The following is a 24,028-nucleotide window of genomic DNA, read 5'->3' on the forward strand; positions in this document are numbered from 1 at the left end:
ACTTTTCACTACTGCTCGTGTAAATACTTATGCTGTGGTATCTAAAACCCAACGTAACTGAGACCAAACTGCAACTCAGTTTTGCATTGATGAGCCTAATTGAGATTTACGCATCAACCAAATATTGGTTCACTCAAGTTTTATGTTCTGTGAAAATGCTGGATTTTGCGACAATTCTCCAGCTTTAACTTGCATAAAAAGGGCAAGATACTTCTATTCTTGGATATCAGTTTCAGATCAATCCACTGAATTAGAATTATGATATCACTTTGACTTCTTCTTAGAGAGGGATCTAAACTTGCTTAAAAAATAAGAAAAAATCATTCTACTTTAGATGTTTCTGATGCTTTTCAATGGTTTTTTTAGTCTAAAGAAATACAGAACAAAATTCAAAAATGTAGTTTACTAGGTGTTAAAAGCAGTTATCAAAGAGAGAAGAATTGTTGCCTTTCACTAAAATACTAATACTATAGAACTGTAAGAAAAAAACAAAAAAAAAACACCGATAACTTGCAGAGGGAACATACAGGTTAATGCAATAATTTTGAAAACCCAATTAGTTTCAGAGCACAAGAATTGCTTTTACAGATTCAGAAAAAAATTCACTTATCTATGTTTTTGTGTTCTGTTACCAATATTTAAGAAAAGTTCATCTCATATTTTTATTGCTAAATGATCTTGCAAATGTTCATAGGAACGCCAGATGGAGGGGCACTGATCCCTAGACCCCCCCCCCTAGATTTTGAAAATAACTTTTCTGCATTTTCACTGAATAATATCCTTTTTTCATTGTAATTGAAAAAAAGTCGACAAATCAACAAAGTTACCCATCTTTATATATTGGAACACATATTTATCCCACTACCCCCCCCCCGCCACTTCCTTTTCATGGATTGACTTCTCTGAATGCTCGTTAATCTTATAAAGCTATAAGTGAAAGAAAGCTATTAAATTTGTATTTTTAGTCATTTAGTTAATTTTATTCAATCATTTAGCTTCTTAAGCCTGCTACGCTAAACTTGGCTTACTTTAATACTAAACCCTTCAGTTGTAAGGTTTAGCGAGAAAAACACGACAAACGAATTTCAGTACAGTATCAGTTATTAAGTTGCAACCATCGAAATTGTGATCATTTGGGAGGAGTCTATCGAAGTTATGTTCCATAATTAGTTATGTTGGCACAGATGATACCCCTTTTTCGCTGAACCGATAATGTGCTCTAGAAAGAAACTACTTAATCGTTGAAGGGTTATTGAATATCCAATTGGAGAAAGGAAAGAAGCGATAAATATGACCTATTTTTCTCATTTAAATCGTAAGCAAGTCACAGATTTTGATTGTCCTCGACACAATGTGGACTGTCGGTAATACAGTTAAATACTTAAGGTTTAATCCCCTTTTTTGATAAGCTTAAAATTTAAGCCCAGAGGTAGACTGCGTACGAGATAGGCAGATATCACCTGCGATCGACTCACTACACGGTACATCGACCCAACGAAGCTCCTACCCTCGCTCAAAAGAGGCCACTCTGGAAACAACTAACGGCATTGACATCTGGTTCCCTCTACGCTGGTGACGCTGCCGAGCAAGAGCTTTAAGTCAAGTAAACCAAAGTAAGTCATTTGCAGTTACATGTTGCTGGTCTGTTTGATACTTTTCTGGATGGTTCTAGTTATTCACTTCCACTACAGCAGCTATTTCTCTAGGACCTTCATATCTGGCTTACAAATCTTATTTGAGCCCTGCTTATCTAAAATCAATGACACTAGTGACCATAACAAAGTACTAAATTTTAACCTTCCCTGCAAGTTACTTCCTTATCAGGCTTTGATGATATTCCTAATAAGGTAATTAAGTTCATTCTACCTGAATTCTTGAACCCTTAGCTTGTTTTGATCTATGTATTTTCCAAGAATCACTAAAAAGTGCAGGGGTAGTAGTTCTTTTTAAAGGGGTTTCCAGATGCAACCCTATAAATTACAGACCAATCTCTATCCTACAAATTTTTAAGCAATATTTTGGAAAAGACCATGCTATCAAGACTCAAAAGCTGTCTTCATGAAAAACAAATCCATCAACTGAGCATGCGTGCCCTTTGCTTCTTAGTTTCATTCATTCAATCTTAGATGTTGGATTAATCCCAGCTGCTCTATTTTTGGATGAAAAGAAGGCATTCAACACCTTAACACATTACATTCTTCTAGGAAAATTCGGCCACATTGGAGTGCGAGGAGCCACTCACTCTTGGTTCCATACATAGCTTTTCAATAAGAAGATTTTTATTGGCAAAGAGCCCTCTAAATGACTTCGAAGTTGAATTTGGAGTCCCAAAAGGATCTATCCCGGACCAAACACTGTCTTTATTTACATTAATAGTCTTTATTCTGCAGTAAGAATGTACGATCCAAAATTTTGTAGCCGTTTGTGTTACCCTACTTGTGCTGGTGAACCCGACCTCCAGTCAGATCCTGATGACAGCTTAGTTGAATTTGCTGATGACAGTCCGTTATCTACGGTAGCGTTTGATCAAGCTTCACTGGAGAGTAATCTTTATGCTTTATCTGAGAGTTACTTCATAGCTTCATAGCTATTTGCCTCTTAGTGTTTCCAAATTTAAGCTTCTTTCTAACATTTCTACAGTTTTTCCGGTTTTTCGTGTGATACATATATCACATAGTAATCTTCTTAGATCTGAAAGTGGTTATATTTGCCTCCTTAGAATCCTTTTTGATGAGTTTTTCACACAAATTCCACACTAATGGATTAAAAGTTAAGATTGCCTGGAATGTGGACATCTTACATAAGCTGAAGTCCACATTCCCTGGATCTTTTCTTCATCTTAATCCAATTATATACTTTTTATTGCCCTACCATATGGATGTATACTTTCCAATCGAATGTACAGAGTATAGTGATTCTTCATAAGAATGCCAAACTAGTGGTAAAGTTTGTAAATCGATCTGCTGTGAAAACCCTCTGAACCCCCCCTTCAGTTCATGTCCTCACATAAGCTTCTTCTACTTTTGCACAGTTGCATGGGACACTTCCAATTTTCTTCCAATCTCCTATTATGCTACATTACTCTGACACCATATTAGTCCCAGCCGCGGCTCCTGTTCTGCATGATTCTAGCCCTCTGGTGGCATTTTCAAGGGTATGGAACCCACTTTCGGCTATGGCACAGGGCTTCAATCTTTTTACATCTTTAAACGTCTGGTAGTTGATTTTTTAGAGGCTAATTTCAACCTTTAAATTGGAAGAGACAAAATCCGTTTATTTATCATATTTTCTTTCTTAAAATTTGGATTCTTTTATTAAGGTACATTAATTAATTCTAGTTTGGTTCATTTTGAGTTTGCTACATATATATATATATATATATATATATATATATATATATATATATATATATATATATATATATATATATATATATATATATATATATATATATATATATATATATATATATATATATATATATATCATGAAAAGAGAAATCACCAATGCAACAGCACCAACACACACACACACAAAAAAGAGAGACAGAAGGAGAAAAGGAAGACTGTTTTCCTAAATTAGTGATTAATATAGACCAGCACTTGAATGAGGCCTTAACCCTACTCATCCATACAATCACATAGGTCAAACAGCATAGCCACACACAATCATCATGTCGTCATGGACAGGCAGTCATGTCGTCAATAAGTATAAGTCGTCATTTACCAAACAATAGAAAAAATAATATAGACAAATAATTCAGAGGCAACACCCAACATAAGGGCTCATCAGGAGAATACACTGGCCTATATAAGGTTTCGCCACTCTAAATTCTCTACCCAGCACAGTGTTGTGGCTACCACAGAATATCCATGGCATCCCCGCCTCAGGTATCACCCCCAAAATATATGCCTATGAAAGAAAAAAAAAACAGCAATGTAAAAAACACCAAGTAAAACCAAAACAAGCTTATCCTGTTAATATATCCCTCCCTTTAGCAACAATAGGTAAACTAAATATTATAAATTTTACCAAATCACAAATATTAACACATTGCAAAAAACCTGAATGAACTAAACAATTATAGAATTCATCTTTACCATGTGGCTAATTTTTAAGAAAATCCGCTCAATTAGAAACACAATTCAAAATAAATGGCGCTGCGACAACATTTCTCGAACCTCCGAAATTAGTTGAAAATTTCTTTAAGTATTTCTAGATAATTCTTTTGATATTTATTTAAAAGTTCGTTATAATGAAAACTAATTTTTTTAAATTGCAAAGTTAATTTATTTGCAGAAAAACCTCTTGATATCAATTTTTGGCTTAAGATTTTAATCTATTTTTAAAATCAATATAATTACTACAAATCCTTGCATAACGAAGTAACTGTGAGAAAAACGCTGAATATGTGATATTTGAGTGTATATTACTTTCAGAGAATGGGAAACTAATCACTTCAAAATCAAAATCATCCGTTTTATTATACATTTTAAAACTTAATTTATTATTATCACAAATATTAATATTTAAATCTAAGAAATGATTTTCATGACCAGCGCCATGACTAGGCTCAAGAATAAGCTCTGATGGATATATATTTTTAGAAATATCAATGAAATCCTTACAATTTAAGACCAAAATATCATCTAAATATCTTTTATTATTTGACAAAGCATGTTTTAAATTAATTGGATTATTCTTATCTATCATATATTTATATTCTAGTTGACTTAAAAAAAGTCAGCTATAAATGGACTGGCATTCCCCCCCCCCATGGGGATTCCCACAATTTGCTTGTACAAATCACCCCCAAATCTTATATAAGTATTGTATAAAACAAATTCCAATAACTCAAAAATCATATCCAAGCTGTAACGTCTCAAGTTAACTGTAGTATTAAAGCAATTTGTCCATATAGCTTTTTTATTATAAATGTCTATTTTTAAGAACCTTTTACTAGATAAGAGGAAAGATTTCTTGATAACAGTTTTTAAATTATCAAACACTACATTAAGTGATAAATTAGTATACATTGTCGCAAAATCGAAAGACTCAATTCTTTTAGCTGAAACTATATATATAAATATATATACTTTAGACATATACTCATTGGTACTGTATTTCTTATAATTTGTGCACTAGGTCAGGCTAAGTGTTACTTTTCTCCTCAACATCACTTCGGGTTTGAGGCTGCGGCTTGATATTGGCACTTTGTTCAGGCTGTGTGAATTTTTATCTCTCTATCCACTGGTGAGGAGAATAATATCTTTCTAGCATAAGTATTATACTTGACTTCCATTCAAGGGATCCTGGTAGGGAAAGATGATTCTTTTAGTTTAGTTTCAGTATTCTTATTCTTGTTTTTATTATGCTGGTTTTAGGGGATTAGTTAATAAAAGTCTCTGTCGATCGTGACAAAAGTTCCCCCTTCGAATGCGGGTTTGACCCCCTAAATTCTTCTCGTACCCCCTTTTCCATTCGAATTTTTGTTATTGCTCTAATTTTTCTTATTTTTGACGTAGAAATTACCCTTCTTCTCCCCGTGGTGCTTCTAAATATATCACATCTGAAAAGCTACTTAGTCATTTTCTTTTCTTTTGTACTTATTGCCGGAGTTTTCTATGAGTGAAAAGAAGGTCCTTTTAGATGGATTAACTAATACTAGCTTTGTAAGTTTACTGATATCAGGAGAATAGTTAAAAAGAACATTGGGTCTGCATCCTAAAATAGGGGTACCCCCTTCTCTCAGAGTAAGAATTGGTAATATCAAGTCCACTATCAACTTGAATTTAGGCCTCTTAGCCCTCACTCTTTAGCAGAAGCTAATAAATAGCGCTTTACTGCTACTGAAGAGGAAGGAAATGTCCCTGATAGTAAGTATGGGCATATCAAGTTCCAGTGACCCTCTCCCAATAATGAGAAAACCTGAAGCTGCTAACTAATGCTTTCCCTTCCTAATTGCATCCCTCTCCTCCAAATATTTTTGTTCACTTATAATAATACATATTTTCTTTCAAGGCTAGTCTTATCTTCCTTTCCAGTCTAATTGTGCTTGAAAAGTATCTGCCCACTACAATCTAAACAGTGCAACCCATACTATAATCTAATCGCCTTGTATTTATTTTATGTTTGATTTCAAGCCCAATCTTATTTTCTTTCGAGTCTGATTTTATTCAAATACTAATGAAAAGCTAATCTAACCTTTCCAAAAGAGTAGTTATACATGTTCAATACTGATTCTAGATTTTTGACTGCTTGACAAGGGCAAAACCAAAAAGCTTTTCTACTCATTATGGCAAGATTGATTCCTCTAGAGTTGTTAGGATGAAATTCAAGATTCGTCAGGATATAAGGGATAGTCGCCAATGGGCAAGTCTCCATTCATGTATGAACATACCTTATAATCAACAAATTGTCACCCTACGCATATATGAATCAGGTTGAAGACCATACAAACAGAACGTAACACGCCGTAATCCATTAAAGAAATCTACTATGGCCAAGATTAAGCCCTCTCCAGTCAAAGGAGAAACTCAATAACAGAAAATTCAAAAGCAGGAAACAACATAGCAAGTATTTTATAACTAACCTTTCACATTTGAAAAATTACATCCTTTTTTCAAAATTACTACAATTATTTTCACAATGTGACAATATTTTAAATTTAGCCATTCGCTGCTAGCGGTTTTAGGTGTCCAAATCTGTAGGTGGGGAGACACCCTAATAGGAGTTTAAAAATATAAAATAAACGGAATTTAATGTCAGATGTATGAGAAACTAGGAGGGCCTTCCCTGCACAGGCCTAGAAGCACCACTACCCTTCACATTTGAAGAATAACCCCTTTCTTTCACGATTTCATAATTCTTATTTTGTGTTTCAACAATAAAACCCTTCCTGAACAAGTTTTTCATTTTCTTCCTTCTAACGCTTTGAATTTTCTCTTTTGTTTATTACTAGGCTGTTCATACTTCAAGAATCTTAGCAAATTTCAAATTTTGTTCCTTAAAAAATTTTGAATTCTCGGATTTTTACAGCTGAAACTTTTGCAATTCAAGAATTAGTTTTCCAAATTCCACAATTCTTCGAGCTATTTCCAAAGTTAGACAATGCAAATCCTTCACAGTTAAAGAATGGTAACAAATTTTACCCTTCATATTTATAGAATAATACTTTTTTGTCAGAAAGTTCATCACTCTTATTTTGTTTTTTGATAATGAAACCCTTCCCTATCCAAAAATCTCAGCAAATTTCTCATTTTCTTTCATCTAGCCCTTTGAATTTTCGAACTTCTTATTTCATAATCCCTTCTTATTTCAGGAATTACAGCTTCTTTTTTATATTCCCAATTCATCAAGTTATTTTTACAACTTGGCAATATAAAGCTTTCAAATTTAAACAATCTTAACAAATTTTAGCCTTCATAACTCAAAAATAATGTGCTTTGTTTATAATTCTTATTCCAGTTTTTCGACAAAAAACACTTCACTATCGATGAATCTCAACAAATTTTATTTTTTCAAACCTTTAAGGACTTTGAATTTAATATTTTTTTTTTAAACTAATCTCTTCATATTTCAAGAATCTTAACAATTTTTTTTCTTCTCAAATGTCAAGAATAGTACTCTTTCTAAATTTCACATTTCTTGTTTCGATTTTCTGCAGTAAAACCTTTCCTATTTCAAGATTTTTTTCCCTCACACTGAAAATCTAGTAAATTCACTATTGATTTTACTACATTAACATTGAAGTCTTTTTGAGAGAATAATCATAAATTTATCAATGAAATAAGTTATTCAGAGAAAACCGTACAGATGAGTTTCTTAGAATTATTTTTTCTTTACTTATCTTCTTCTTCTTTTACATAGGGGTTTCCATCGTCAACAACTAGAGATGGTAAATATCTGATTGACAATATACCCGTCTTGTAATAAAAGTTAGGTTCACACTTATTGAAGTAGAGTGTTGTTTCCTTCTTATTATTTCTTTTTGTGTAGTCAATGAGACTTCTTTCATTCATATTATAAAATTCATATGTTCGAATTTGTTTTTTTTAAAACTAATGTCGCACATTAAAGACAGCAAAAAATCATCAATATCTCTAACTGCTAAATAAAATGTGTATCTTTTTTCCACTACCTTGACAGCAGTGAGGCAAACCCATACTCATTTATTATTAACACATTTGAAACGGAAACCAAGCTCCTCTTCCAGCGTAAATTGAATGTTCTCCGATATTACTCTCTTAACGGGAAATGAGAACTTCGTCCAAGTTTTTCTTTTTACAATCAAGGCATTATGGCTGCTTTGCCGTTCCTTACATTTTACACAGTGAAAATTTTAACGTAACAGTCCTCTGCCATGAGAAACACAAATTCTATTGATGCTGAGTTTACAATCCTTTTACTTGGATGGGATATCATCTATTTAGTATATACGGGTTACAAAAACGACAATTGTTATCAATATATCAGGAATCGTTTAATTTTCATCGGACCAACTTCCCAATTTATACAAATACAGAGGAAAAATACCCAACAAGGTTACTACTCAATTCCAGATTTCAAAATAATCGACACATACAAGACAAACGTTTTAAACTCATTATGATGAATTTTAAACCTTTTGAGTCAATACAGGAAACTCAACAAAGAAAAATCTGCACACATATGCGAAAACATTTTAAACACTTCTCAAACAGTTTTTCAAATCAATCCAGAACCTTAAACTAATTTATTGTTCTTATATAAGACCCTGTCTTGAACATGCTTGTCCTGTCTGGCACCCTGGGTTGACCAAAGACCAATGTTCTAAAATTGAAAGAATTCAAAAAAGAGCAATACAAATTATACTGGGGACATCCCCAGTATAATTACATCCCCAGTTTAATACTAGACATGATGAAGGTTTGGCTAGACTTAAACTTACTGCATTGGAATCACGACATCACATCCTTACCATGAACTTTGGTCACAAATGCCCAATCCTTCCAAATACAAGACTTAATACTCGTAGAGTTCCAAATACTGAACTTGACTTGTGTTGCCAAATGTTAACCATGAGGTACACAAACTCGATGTTCCCTATTTTGTTTCGCATTTTAATAATTGATGTAACTTTTTAATTATGTTTATCCCCTAACATCTGTTTTATCATTGTAACTCTTCTGACGTGCTAATGCTAGCTTGTGAGCTATTTTAGCCAATAAATTATATTCTATTCTTTTCTAATATACACACGAAATTATCATATCAAATTTTTTTAACTTAATCAAAAATCAGAAAACTAACACACCGCACGGGACAAAAAGAATCTTAAAAAGAAGGAGTTACGGGAAGAAAAACTGAAAATGGCGAGAACTTAGTTGCGGAAATTTGAGAGTAATGCACCACCCTAGCCTTGTCTAAATTAACTTGTTTCAAAGTTATTTTAAGGGTATTCGTTAAGAGAATAGCTGATGTATGAGATCACGTTATTTCTAAAGAGAGAGAGAGAGAGAGAGAGAGAGAGAGAGAGAGAGAGAGAGAGAGAGAGAGAGAGAGAGAGAGAGAGAAGAGAGAGAGAGAAGAGAGAGAGAGAGAGAGAGAGAGAGAGAGAGAGAGAGAGGAGAGAGAGAGAGAGAGAGAGAGAGAGAGAGAGAAACAAAAAATCAAGTTTCTCCGGGTAGGTTTCACCATTGTCAATTTTCCGTCTCGAAGTTTTCACCATTTTAAATTTTTTTTTGTTCATATAATTTTATGATTCTCAGATTGTTGTCCCAAAGCTATTACCGGTATAATTTTTTTGTTCAATTTATTTTGTATTTTTCAAATTTTTGTCCCTAAGTTTTCACCATTTTCAATTTTTTCCCAAAGTTTTAAAATTCATCGTTTTTTGATGGGTAGATATTCACCACTTTTGATTTTCGCCCGAACCTTTTTACCCTTTTAAACATTTTAATTGTCCCTTGGACAATTTTTTTTGTCCAAGGAATTTTTTCTTCTTCTAATTCTTGTCCCAAAGTATCCGTCATTTTCAATGTTTGTTCCCCCAATTTCGTCTTTTTCAGATTTTGCTCCTAAGTTTTAGAGATTTTAATATTTTTGTTAAAGTAATCCAGTCTTTTTCACTTTTTGTCGCGTGTGGTGCTTTACTTTTCTGGTTCTGTATGGGTTAAGATATGTGTACTAAAATAAATTATTGCATATATGGTGTTTTTGAATATGTATGCTGACTTTCCCTTTACAACATTCCTGTGTTGACTCAAAATTCATCACAACGAATTAAAACATTTCCTGTCATGTATGAGTCAGTTAGATCAAAAATCTAGAAGTTAGTAGTTGCCATGTTCCCGAGTTGTGTTTGCATGCATTGGGAAGTTTGCCGTGTCAAAATTGCATGATTCCCAATAGATTTTATAGCAAGTATCGTTTAAACTACACTACCCCTTTAAACTACACATAGGCTAGTAAAACAGTGTAATTTCGGCATCGATGACGTTTTTGTTTCTCATGAAAGATGATTTTAATGCTAAAATTGTCATTATGATAAATGTAAGCAATGACAAAACACTTGTCCTACATTGATAACAAAAAACCCTGCATATCGTTTAAGTTTGTCATTAAGAAAGGAGTTTCGGACAGAATTCAAGTCGATGTGGGAATTTACCCATTGTTTTATTTGCTATTGGGAAGTATGCATACATTGTTCGGGTAGAGAGTGGAGGACGAATTTTCTGCTGAGAGGATTTTGCACGGGGAGAATTTTTCATGGAGAGTGAAGTTTCCAGGGGCTTAACTTTTCAGGAGTTTTAAACTGGGTGAATTTGCCAGAATTCCTATACGAAATTTCTTTGCATGTCTTGCTTTCTCTTTACCAAGTCAATTTCAGGCGTGGAGATGCTAAGGGTAATTGTCCAGGGTAAATTTTCGCCAGGATTGAATTGCACAGAGGACATTTCTGTGGGGGGGGGATTTTTCCGTGGAGGTGGAGCCAGGTATCCTGGCGCAATTTGAAAAATTAAATTTTAAATTAAATTGTTATTAAAATTAAAATAAATACAACAAGTTTTTTCAACCGAAAGTAAGGAGCAACATTCAAACGTAAAACGAACAGAAATAATTATGTATGCGAGTGGGTTGCCCCCTCCTCAACACCTCGCTCCTTACCCTAAAGTTCAAATTTTGTCCCAATTCTTTAAATACAACTCCTGAAACACAAGGGTCGTTTAATTAGAAAAATTAGTAACTTTTTATAGAGTGCCGAAAAACAATTGCGTGATGAGCGAGGTGTTGAGGAGGGGGCAACCCCCTTCATATACGTAATAATTTCCGTTCGTTTTAAGTTTAAATGTTGCTCCTTAAATTCAGTTGAAAAAAGTTTTGTTTTTTTATTTAATGAAGCTTAGACACAAACATTTTTCTAAGGGTAATGGGAAAAGTATGTCAATTAAAGTAAAAGTATATAGACAGGAAAAAAAAATCAATTAATTACAAAGAATACAGAAAACAATAGCCTACTTGCAAAAACTATGATATTAACTCCCAGCATTCAGTTCTGTTGAGCAATGCCGAAGTGCTGGACAGATATTTTTAACAATGTCGACAGTTTTGAACTTGGCTATCAAACACCAAAATATGTAATGCCTTAGACTCAATTGTCTATAAAAAGTAACACTTTATCAAAGGTAGTTTGTTCAAGGTAAAACATTAAAACTAAAATTAAGAAAATCAAACAAAAATTTTTAATTCAATATTTTTAATCTAATTTTGAATACAAAAAACCAATATATTCGACACCTTTATACTTCATAACTGATAAAAATTAAATCTTTTTGAAAGTGACAACTAGATAAATACAATCACTCCTGAAAAAAAATGATACTAATATAAAACAAACAAACGTATCCGTTCAGGGGGAAAATACAAAAATTCCCAGCATTCTGTTTAGGAGAAATGTTTATGATTATAATGGCTTGATATATTAGCTCATGGGTACTCTTTCAATGCAAGCAAAAATTGAAGGCATATTCTTTACCAACATTGCCCCTTATTAAGTTGTTTTCCTTATGTTTTCTATAATTATACGAACTTTCTTGTGTACTATTAACTGCACTAAATACTAATAAACAAATACATATTTAGGGTCACCATAAAAAGCTGATTCTTTGATTGAATGTTATCAAAAGTTAGGCTATTACACTTTCGTTATTGACAAGAATCGTTATTTACTTACCATTCATTACTACGAAGAAACTGATTTTTTTTTATGTTACACAAACCAAACCATATTGAAAACGTGTTTGTGGAAAACTGGAAAGAGGTCACTCAGTCACAAAGCAGAACTTATATTTTCCTTATTAAGGGTCAAAGTCTATTCGCCGGCAGCCAAAAATGGGGCAACACACACTTTTTCAACGGTTTTCCCCTATTCTGCTCTTTTTCCTTTGGTTTCCTTATAATTACTTTATAGTCCCAAATTTCCAGTCCCAAATTCCCCCCCCCCTAACCGGTGCCCATGAACCAAGATAACGTACATAATGCGCCCTGATTTCGAACAACCGAGACATGCAAAGGTGAGAGAGTCCATTACCTCTACATTTAAAATACTGGATTGCGATTCCTAATATGCACTTAAAAAAGGGGAAAACTACGAAACTGGAGAAATTATAAATATTGAGGGTGGATCTAAATTTATTTTGACGTTATAAAAATTAGTATTTACAGTACACAAGATATTACCATTGCAATGCCTGAATTGAAGTTTATTTTCCAGGTTTGCCTCTGTCTCCTTTCTTGGAATTTGGTGGTCGACCAGCACGCTTCCCACTATAGGTAGATTTGTCTTTCGAAGGTTTGGACGCAAGGAGGGGATGCAGCTCTGGGAAAAAGAAAAATAGTTACTTCATCTCTATGTAAACGGGTCTATGTAGAACTGAAAAGAAACAGCATAATTTTTACGAAATATTTCAAGACCGTTAAGACTCGAAGTGAGGATTCCATAAAGATCGACATTGCTTAGCAGCTTCACAATGCAAACCACACAACCTCCGAGATGGAACACCACACCAAACTAGGTGTGGCGCTCATCATATCACTACAGGAGGCTTCCAAGGCTTTTCCATTATCCTGGTTAGAAAATTTTTCTCTAAATTTTCGGCCGATCGTTGGCAGGTTCATACGGACACAGCACAGATCTATTTTGTTGCTCAAATAGGGCATTCGATTTCCCAACTTGCCATTGAATCAGCCTCCTCCATAGCATAAGACCGTCCATTCTATACACGAAAATAAAACATGGGTTGTGCCATTCTTTATGTGGTCTATTCTGCTACGCAAACTTTGATTTGAATTCTTTTTTTTTTCTTACATATATTTCATTAAAGGTTAGCCAAGGTGTTCATTTCCCAGACACCTCAATAGGCTTATCTACAGTCATACAAAAACTTATTCATTTCTTTCGCATCTTTTATTACAGTGCAAAGAGAAAGAAAACATCCACACAAAGCTTGTTCCGTTTCACAGGAAATATTTTATTATTCATCAAACGTTATTGACTTTTTCTTTGCAAGACTGACAAGACTATGACGTTATTGACTTTTCTTTGCAAGACTGACAAGACCATGACGTTATTGACTTCTTCTTTGCAAGACTGACAAGGCTATGAATAAGGGAAATAGGCTACTCCTCTAATTTTACAGGGTGAAGAGGATAACAATCTCGTTTTACACTGTTTAGAGTTAATATAACTAAAATAAAAATCTGTCCTTTGTATATTTTTAACAGAAGATAGTAGCATCCAAATTGCTTCAATAATAGAATTAATTCAACTAAGAACACCTTTTTCCACAGAAAAACCAAAACTATTACTGGTTTTGTGTTTTTCGTGGCCCAGGAATTAAAAGATTCACCTTGTTTCGCTCACACCAGTTCATTTTGGGCTGAATTCCCGTTTTTTCAATTTTTTTCTACCCTAATGCTACATTTTTTCTTAGCGTTACAAGTAAGCCTATTCTAGAAAAAAAAAAACAACGCTGAGATTTCAAAATCGGTATCAGCTGTATTACCAGTATTACCCAAAATTGTTTTTCTTTAATAGTGATTACAAGAGACAGGTATTCAAATTCATAACTACGTCGAAACCAAACACAATACAAATAAACAGGTATCATTTTTAGAATCATGCCATTTTTGAACTTGTTTCCGCCAAAACACCATTTATGAGGGCTATTTTACCCCACATTGGCCATAAAGGAAGGACAGGTGAATATAAACAAATCATTTCAATAATATATAATCAAGGTTACTCTAATTCGATGATGGATACATTTGTCATATCTCTGAAAAAGCTTTGCATCATCCTTTTCATAAAATGTCACCACCCATAATTTGAGTTGGTCTATGACGGTTTCTTTGACCTCATCGTTAATTTGAAAGTGCCCCCCTAGCCTCGACCCCTTCTTCAACCGAGAAAAATGAGATGATAAGACTTGATTTCAATTTGACACACCTGGAACGAAACAAAAGTCACTAGGCTTTATGTAAATAAATTCCCAAAGCAAAGTGAAAAAAACGTCAACTCATGCAAATGTTCATCACGAGCAAGATAATAACAACAGGTTTTTATTCTGTAACTTTACAATGCTTACGGTGAGCTAACACAACAAAAGAGGAGAAATACTGACTTCTGGTATTATTCTGATCAATGATAACGTTCGTCCCCACAATGAGAAAATTAAATGGGGTCTTTTCTAAAACCCACCACATAGTTCTGAATTATTGCCGAATGACTTCCCACTTTCCCCTGAACAGATAGTCCTTTTTTCTGGGGGGGGGGGGGGGGGGGGGGGGTCACGCTTCCCAACTGACAAGGAATTCAAAGAAACTAACACAATTCACTTCAATTCATATAATGCTCACTCACATATAAGACGAAAACCCAATCTTCAAGACGGTTATACAGAGAAATAACCTAGATGGCACATTGAATTTGCCAATTAGATCTTTTTTCTGTAACTACCCGTCTTTCTTTACAGCCAATCAGAGGTTAAAAAAAAATGTGATTCTGATAGAAACATGTAATTATACAGAGTAAAACAGCCTAAAAATCTTATATTGCTAAGAAAAGAAAGAATGCTGCTAAAACAAAAAAGTGCCTTAGCGAGATACGATAAAAGGGATCATCATTTTTGTATTGACCGCATCCATTTCGCCTACAGTAGTTCTGTGAAATTTAAAATTTAGTCTTATTTTAAAGCATAACCTATGGGAAGTCAAACCTCCTAACAGAAGAAAGAAAGAGAGAGAGAGAGAGAGAGAGAGAGAGAGAGAGAGAGAGAGAGAGAGAGAGAGAGAGAGAGAGAAAGTAAAAAAAAAATTGCACCATATTCAGACACGGTATGAAGAGTTGGACACTCTGTTTAAACTTACTACGTCAGATTCTAATAAGATAAGCTAATTTCGGAGGTGGTAGTAGAGGAGGGAAAGAGGGGGCACTTACCTAATGCTACTTTAGCGTGCATTTTATTTCAAATGATAAAGAAAACAGGACACAGGAGGAGTGGGCGTGGGGATTTGGACCCCCCCCTACTTCAAGTTGCCCAAACTTTCACGATTTGTGTTTATAATTTGCCATTATTTTTGGCCAATTAACAAATTAATTTTGGCCAATTAACAAACTTCCTGCCTCCACCAAGATCTGAAGACCTTCTGAAATATGACTTTCCCCTTCTGAAATATATTTCTGGACAAATGCCTCTCACTCATGCAGGAATCTTCAAGCACTATTATATTTATTTAATTTTTTTTTTAATTAGCTAGGTGGTATAATCCGTTTAGTCTCCTGTTACCTTGTATATCATGCTTTTAAAGTTATGATATATTTAATAGTTTGCAATTATGATTTTTTTTTAAGTATGATTTTTAATATTTTGATAATAATCCAAGTATGAAATGAACAGAAGTAAGGGAGAATTAGAAATTAGTGTATAGGAACACACTTTAATCCAAAAAGTTTTTGGACTTTGAATGGTCATGTATATTTTACCATTGATGGGAGGATTCTCCAATTGAATGTCATAAGTTTTCGGTCGTTTTTTCTTTGGCGACGAATTTTCTTTAGAGTCACCACTCTTTCGGCCTGTTTCTAACGAATCAAGCCCTTCTATGCCCCATGTATCTTCAGGCTCTTCAATTTCCGGTGCAACTGGCAAGAAAAGAAGTTGTTCTTTCCTATCTTCCTCCTCATCGGAAGAATAGCAAGCAGCAATTGGTTCAATGCTCGTTACATCCACCTAAAATTACAAATATTTGCGATAGTACTAGTTATCGAATTAAAGTTCAAATTATATATATATCTAATCGATTTCATAAATTATTGACAAGGTAGGTAGGTAGGTAGGTAACTTTATTCAAAACAAAACTATAAAATTTCATTCATCAGCAAAAAAAATAGGCTACAATGGCCTGTAAGAATAGCTGACAACTGATACGATCCATTTCTGTAAAATATTTCCTTTATCATCAAAAAATAAATAAATAAGATAAATAAACTATAAAAAAAACTCATTGTCACTAACAAAATGGGGATTGGTATTAAGGGGGGAAGGAGAAGAGAGATACCCTTCTCTCGGTCTAAGTAATACCCAACATTACTAATTGTTCAGAAGATGGGCTTTGAGGTGACGTTTCAGCTGAGGCAGACTTTCTGATTCCTTAACTTGCTGGGGGAATGGATTCCAGACAGTCGGTCCTATGTATCTGCTGACATGAGCCGACCGGGAAGTATACCACAACTCATGAACTAAATTATTTAAATTTCGCGCGTCATAATCACGATAAAAAGAACCTGAGTTAAAAAATTCATTAAAATATCAGGCCCTAAATTATGTAGACACTGATATACTAAAATACCAATCTGCACGTCTCTGATTTTTCCAATATCCAAAATACCAAACTTCTTATATATAGATACAGTACTAGCGCTTCCACATCATAATTTCTTAAAATTATAATTGCATTATTCTGATACACTTGAACTCTCCTATAATTAGACTGAGTTACTAGCCCAGATAAAAAATTATAATTTATATAAGACGCTATTAAAGTATGAAGAAATCTGCAATTTGTTAGATAGTCATATAGTCTTTTGTGCACTATTTTTTTCATATATCTTTGAAATGAGGGGTAGTATTGATATAGGTCTCTAATTCGAAAGGTCTCTCCACTTTAGTTACAAAGTCCCAGACTTTAGAAACGGGATGACTTTGGCCATTTTCAGCGAATGGGGAAATTGACCGGCTGTCATTTTTTGATTTTAGATTTATCAAAAATCTAAAATACTAGTAATGAAAGAATATTTGGAAGCACGGATTTTAAAGTTCGTAGGTTGAGGCTATCGGTCCACCACTATTTGACTTAATCGAAGATACAATCTTCTTTATTTCTTCAGAATCGGAGAGTTCTAATTTCATTTCAAAACCTTGAACTCTTAGTTCTTCGAAAGATTCTTCTGTCAGCAACTCCTTGTTCACTGCTGCTTTACTCTGAACAGTTTCACTAATCTTCGAAAAATGATGAGCAAACAAATCACATACTCTGTCAAGATCTCGAACTATTTCGCCAACAACATTTAGGCTATACTGTTGTGGACCAGGACTACCTCTGATCACTTCATTAATAATTTTCCAAGTGGCTTTAGGGTTTGATGCATTTTTCTTAAATTCTTCACCATAAAAGTCTCTCATTTTCTTTCGTCTAGTAGATAAGTTTATGCAGAGCAATTTCAATCAGGATCACAGTACTTTTTAGTTGAGATGGATATTCTTCAAGAGAGCGCGTAAAGGCGAATCTTATGGAAAATGTCGCAGATTAAAAACACAATAAAGAATCACTAAATATTACGATGATAGGCAAACTCTCACTCCACTCCCTACCCACAACCCCGAAACATACATTAGTATTTAAAATCCACACGAGTTTTAGTAAACCTTAAACAGAGCTACGAAAAATAACTAAGAAGGTTGGTACTATAATCGAATAGCAACACCACTAATTACACGAATAGAATGATGCAAAAAAAATGTATAAATTATGTACAAACCTCAATATCTTCATCCTGCTTCTTCTCATCAGGCGTAATGGATCTATCTTCATCTTCCAGGTCAAATTCAGATTCTCTTTCTTCATATTCAACATTTTCATCCAGCTCTTTAAAATCTGGGGCAAAAGCAGACCAATTCTCGACCTGAGTTTGAGACCAGATTGAAACTACACCACTAGCAACCGAAGCTATTATAGGACGCAAAGGATGCCACTAAAAAAGTGGGAACTTCATAAGAAAGGATACATAAAATAGAAGGAGTAAAATAAGAGAAGGGAATAGGAGGGAGTATAAAGAGAAGGAAATAGAGGGAGCTAAAAGGGAAAGACTGACACCATGATTTGCGCTTCACCTGAGAAAAACAAAGGTGCACATTAGACGAAAATATTTTTTGATAGCCTTAATATTTGCAATGCTTGCTGATGAAAGAGAAGAAAGAACTTTAAAAATTTTCCCTAAAAATGTATGCAGACAGGCCTTCCTTCCCAGGAAAAAATATCTTTAGCACTAATTTGATCTGATAAAAAAGAGGTTAGTGAGAGTTTTTGTACTTCAAAAAAAGTTTAAACACATTTTACCTGGTTCAATGACAACTTTTCCTCTTATTCTGAAGCCACTTTTAAAGGCGTATGATAAGACTAGAAATTCCTGATTCTATAACTAGTCTACGTTTACTTTATATTATTTAGTGGAAATCTTTAATCTATCTCTAGCTCCACAGAAGTCTTTTGAAGACCTGTTGTATTTTAGTTTCGGTTTGGATCAGTCAAGTTATCACCTTCGGAACTTCAGCAATATTTAAATTCCTTTCCCTCTCTTGGTAAGGTCAGATCGACACCCCTCGACCGCGTGTCGTGTTGTTTGGAATAGTTAGCCTAAACCAAGGCAAATATTTCACTCATTTGGCACCTTTAAAAGAATGAAAAAAAAATATTGGTTTCAGGTCCGTTTCTTTTAATCCTTCAATGATTTTTTATGCCCCTATCTCCTTCAAGTCAATTTACAGTATCAATAGTTGAATAGTCTTTTCTCTCACTACTTTGTGCCAGCTCCATGGCTAAATTCTGTACTAGAAGTGTTCCTTTTCTTACTGTACAACATAAGCTATTAAGCCTTTTCGGGGATGTGTGTGTCAATTTATCCTTTAGTTCCACGTAATGTTACTGCGTATAAATTTATTTATTTATTTATCGCGATTCTAAAAAGTTCTCAATCTCCTAGGTTCTCAAATGTAATTGTGATAAATGGTTGTATTGTTGATACGAATAGTTAAATAAGTGACAATTTTTACAGTCTTAACAAAAAATCTTTGCGTTCCTTACGGAACCCCAAACCCCAATTTGACCCGTATAGTAATAAAGTAATATTAACAAATTCCATTAAAAAATCACTATGACAATCTTCTTTGTATTACTTACAACAACATCCAATAGCAATTCTCCCTTCGTGCCGTGAAGGATTTTTACAATATTTCCTATGGATTTTTCCCAAATGTAGAGTGCATGTTGACGTGCTGACCCAGCACAAACATATTCACCATCTCCAGAAAAGCAACATTTCTTCCAGGTTGTCCTACAAAAAAAAAGAAGTTAAGTCACTATTATTTCTTCTTTTTATTTCTAACAATCATTAAATTTATGCGTGTAATCGTATTCCTAAACTAGAAATCTTAGCAAAGAACGAAAAAATGTATTCTTATAAGCTGTATGGGATGGAAAAGGGAGGGGGGAGTATAGACTAAAAAACTTTGAAATTGGTTCTGGTACCAAACCTAGACTTAATTTTTATTTGGCTTTACGGGTAGCTGACTATTTTTGTTTTTGGCTATTCTGCCGGATTTATCTTATACCTGTTTCACTCTAGAGTGAAAAAAATTATACTTGTCAGATAAAAGAATTTCAGTAATTTTATAAGAGGTAAGAAATAAGTTAAATGTTAAAACTCAAATGTTAAAACTTATCAAATATCGTGGTAACGAATTCTAAGTAAGGAGCGACATGGCTCAATAGTAACCGAGACGATGAAAAACGGAAATTTGGTATCAATATATATAACGAAAGAATTGGCTTATTATGCTGATTCCAAATATATAAGATTCAATAAGCTTAGCATTAAACATAGAAGGCTACAAGCCTGAGAAAATTTGCCTGATTTTTGAAGAAGGGGGGAAACACCCCTAAGAGTAAAAAAATTTCATAAAAATCACACTATCAGATTCAAAATGTCAATGAACCCTACTGTAGAGATTTCAAGCTCCTATCTGCAAATTTGTAGAATTTGATAATTTTTGCCAGAAGAAAGATCACATATGCGTGTTAATTTATTAATCATTTCTTTTCCCCAGGGATGATCGCATCGAACCATTGGTAATAGAACATCGGGAGGATGCTCACTTGAACGGAAATTAAAAGTTCTAGTGGCTTTTTTAAGTGACCGGAAATATTGGAGTCCCACTTCCCCCCCCAAAATCGTACTATCAAAATTTTGAGATAAGCATTTTGTTCAGCATAGTTAAAGGTCCCAAAACTATACTTTTGCAGAGAATAAGACCCCCCCCCCAACAGTCCCTGAGGATAGGTCTTTAATTAACAAAAATTTCCCGTTGTTTTCGTATAGTATTTGTTATTGTGTGGTATACATACATTTTTATGAGTGGATTTTGTGGAAATTTTACACTGGGGGAGGTCGATTTGACAAAATACCTATACGGAATTATTTTTATTTGTCTTATTTTCTCTTTGCCAACTTAATTTTGCATGGGGAAAATTTTCATCGTGAGTTGATTTCCGGGAAAAAATTTCCATGGAAGGGGGGATTTCTGGAGTGATGGGAAAAACGATTAGGAGCGATATTAAAACTTAAAACGAACAGAAATTATTCCGTATATGAGAGGGTCTATCCCCTCCTCAACACCTCGCTCTTTATACTAAAATTTGACTTTTGTTCAGATTGTTTGATGACTCTCGAAACCAAAGGGTCGTTTAATTAGAACAATTAGAAGCTTTTTTATAAGTTTCAAAACAACTTTAGCGTAAAGAAGGAGGTGTTGAGGAGAAGACAGCCCCTTTCATATATGGAATAATTTCTGTCCGCTTTAAGTTTTAGTGTCGCTCCTTACTTTCATTGGAAAAAAACTTTTTTTTATTTGGTCACAACATAAGGCGACCTGATGCCAACACAGCCTCTCGCAGAACTGTTTCAGTTTTTTGGCTGTATCTATATCGAGCTTTGAAATTATAAATAAAACTTCCAAACAACAGTTTTCTAGCTGTTATCAAATGTGTTTAAAATGACACTAAAACAGAAAAAACAAGAGAGTTTGCAATTAATCCTATATTGTACCATTAACATTTGTCTCTTCTTTTTAATCAAACAGCACAACTTATCGTGGGAAGACAGGCGTCCCTGAGGGAGCAGGGAGTAAAACTTTCAAAATTTGAAACACAATTAGAGTAAGAAGGTTTCGTCTCAAAAAGTGTCTTGGAAAGTTTCCTCATCAAGAACTAAAAGCATTTAAAATCTACACACTTGGTACGAGAATTCTAAACCGATAAGCATTAAAAGCTAAAAAATAGTTTGAAGATTAGCTTAAAAAAGGTGAGTTCATTACAAAGTTGAATTCAAAAAATTATGTATATGTTTTTAACTGCATATTCCTCTTACAGGGTGAAACGGCACCTACTCGGAAATTATAAATGGCACCGATATAGAATGCATTTCAAATCTAAATACAAAAGGACGATTTGTTAAAAAAAAAAAACCTTTTTAGAAGCTCCTTAATTTTTTTCACAGAAATACTTTTTGTTCTATACAAAAATGTTTTTAATATTAAATTGTAAATGCCAGACAAAACTAAAGGAATATGGGCGTTATTAATAACATGTTTTTACATACAAGGGCAAAACAGCACCCATATATGAGGACATTTTAGAAATAGGATTTGAGCTTTCTAGAAAAATGCTCTAAACCGAATACTACGAGTGAACGGCATATTGCTATCAATTGCAAGAAAGACGCCATAAGGTTTTTCAGTACTTCAAATCTTGACAATCTTTGTTCTGAAATAGATGGCGCTCTTGCATCCGCACTTTGGACCGTGATCTAAATTGTCTTAATATTAAAACATGTAGTATATTTGCTTCAAAATGAAAATTAAATGAAACTAATTTATTTTTCACCACAGCTAATAAATTTTGAACTGATATATTATTTTACAGATAGATTTGAATACCAATTCTTTGCATGAATTAAATAAAAAAAAAAATAAATAAAAATTGTTATTTGTCTCTATTTTTCAGTTCCTCTTAGAAAATAATTAAAAAAACTAAAGATTAAGAATGATTTATTTTTTGCCAACTAAAATATTAGACGAATTTTCTGTTAGGTCACCACCTTCCTTCTTCAGCGATGCAAGAGAAAGTTAAAAGAAAAAACGTGAAGGAGAATTGAAAGGAAATATTTTTCGAACGGAAATGTGAACGATACAACTCGAATAAAAATAAACTGCGTGGAAGCCAACAGGGGACATGGGACATGAATAATATTTTAGTATTTTCTAGAGCCATGCATATGACCTTGGGACATACCCTTGTAAAGGAAACGAGCAGAACAAAATTTACGACTATTATACATAATGTGCTATCCCTTGCGCTAATGGAAATACAAATTCTGGGCTTTCTACTAAGTTTAAACTATGATTAGTTTTAAAAAGGAATCCAGTATAACAAAGTTTTATTTTTACTTTTATTTAGTAAAAAAAAGGACAAGGATCCATTCGATGGGGGTGGGTAATTTCTTGAAAATGGAAAAAAAAAAAAATAATCTAGGAACTGTGTGGAATGCCAAATTAACAACATTTCTGGAGTAGTCCTCTTAAAAGGATGCATTTTTCTAAGGTCCCTTTTTGGACACTTTTGAGAATGGATATCATTTTAAAAATACTTTTTTTTTATTTCAGAAATTGTTGTCTTTGCACATTATTGTCAATTTTCATTAATTGTCATCAGAATAGTTAAAGCTTGCTATCACTTAGTTATGTAAGTTTTTTATCTTAGTAATGTTTTGTAGGTAGGAATCACAGTCAAACCAAGATTTTTTTTTTTCATCTGAGGGCAGTTTTGGGCCCGACGTCGCAAAGCAAGTAGTTCATAATTGATGGAAATACTATATATATTTAAAAGCTGTGTCATACAATAAATTTCAGCACCTATATTTAGATGGCCTAATTTTGGGTCTTCGGCCTCAAATATCACTCCTTTCAGTCTTCAACTTTACCTATATAAGTAGATTGCTTATCTTTTGACTCGTCATTATGCAGGGATTATTTAATGTGGTAAAAAATAGTTAAAAGTTAACCAATATAGGTTGAAATATTGCAGTTTGACTGTCCTAAATCAAAAGGCACCAAGGACGCATTTCATAAACAGCAATCATTCTTTATCAATGCTTGAATTTCTTACGAAAAAATTGCTATAATGAATGCAATAAAGAGTGGAAATATTTTCAGAGCCATATAAATTTACACATATAGTATAATAGTTTAATGCCATTTTTCTATTGTTTGGTAAATGACGACTTATACTTATTGACGACATGACTGCCTGTCCATGGATTATTCTTTATGGTTGATTGTGTTTGGCTATGCTGTTTGACCTATGTGATTGTATGGATGAGTAGGTTTAAGGCCTCATTCAAGTGCTGGTCTATATTAATCACTAATTTAGGAAAACAGTCTTCCTTTTCTCCTTCTGTCTCTCCCTTTTTTTTCTTTTTTTTATGTGTTTGTGCTGTTGCATTGGTGATTTCTCTTTTCATGATATACTGAAAAGAAACTAAAACTGACCATTTAAGAAAATCATCACGATACCTCATACCAACCCGGAAGAATTTTCCAATATTATTTATGTTTAAGCAAAAACTACTTGTCAAAATATCCGAAATCCAATCCCT

The 24,028-nt window shown here is 33.7% G+C and overlaps 1 protein-coding gene across 1 annotated transcript in view; it reads right to left on the reverse strand.

Annotated features, from left to right (window-relative positions):
- Positions 1 to 12,654: 12,654 nt before the first annotated feature.
- LOC136030296 (retinoblastoma-binding protein 5 homolog) overlaps positions 12,655 to 24,028 on the reverse strand; it is a 50,449-nt gene continuing 39,075 nt past the window's right edge. Inside the window, exons 7-10 of the mRNA XM_065709169.1 lie at positions 19,498 to 19,651; positions 18,080 to 18,292; positions 16,025 to 16,271; positions 12,655 to 12,859 (exon numbers count right to left, since the gene is read on the reverse strand). Coding sequence (XP_065565241.1) covers positions 12,744 to 12,859; positions 16,025 to 16,271; positions 18,080 to 18,292; positions 19,498 to 19,651 — 730 coding nt within the window. The 3' untranslated portion in view covers positions 12,655 to 12,743. The remainder of the gene's footprint in view (positions 12,860 to 16,024; positions 16,272 to 18,079; positions 18,293 to 19,497; positions 19,652 to 24,028) is intronic.

The sequence above is a fragment of the Artemia franciscana genome, chromosome 8, assembly GCF_032884065.1.
Source record: "Artemia franciscana chromosome 8, ASM3288406v1, whole genome shotgun sequence".
Taxonomy (NCBI): Eukaryota; Metazoa; Arthropoda; class Branchiopoda; order Anostraca; family Artemiidae; genus Artemia; species Artemia franciscana.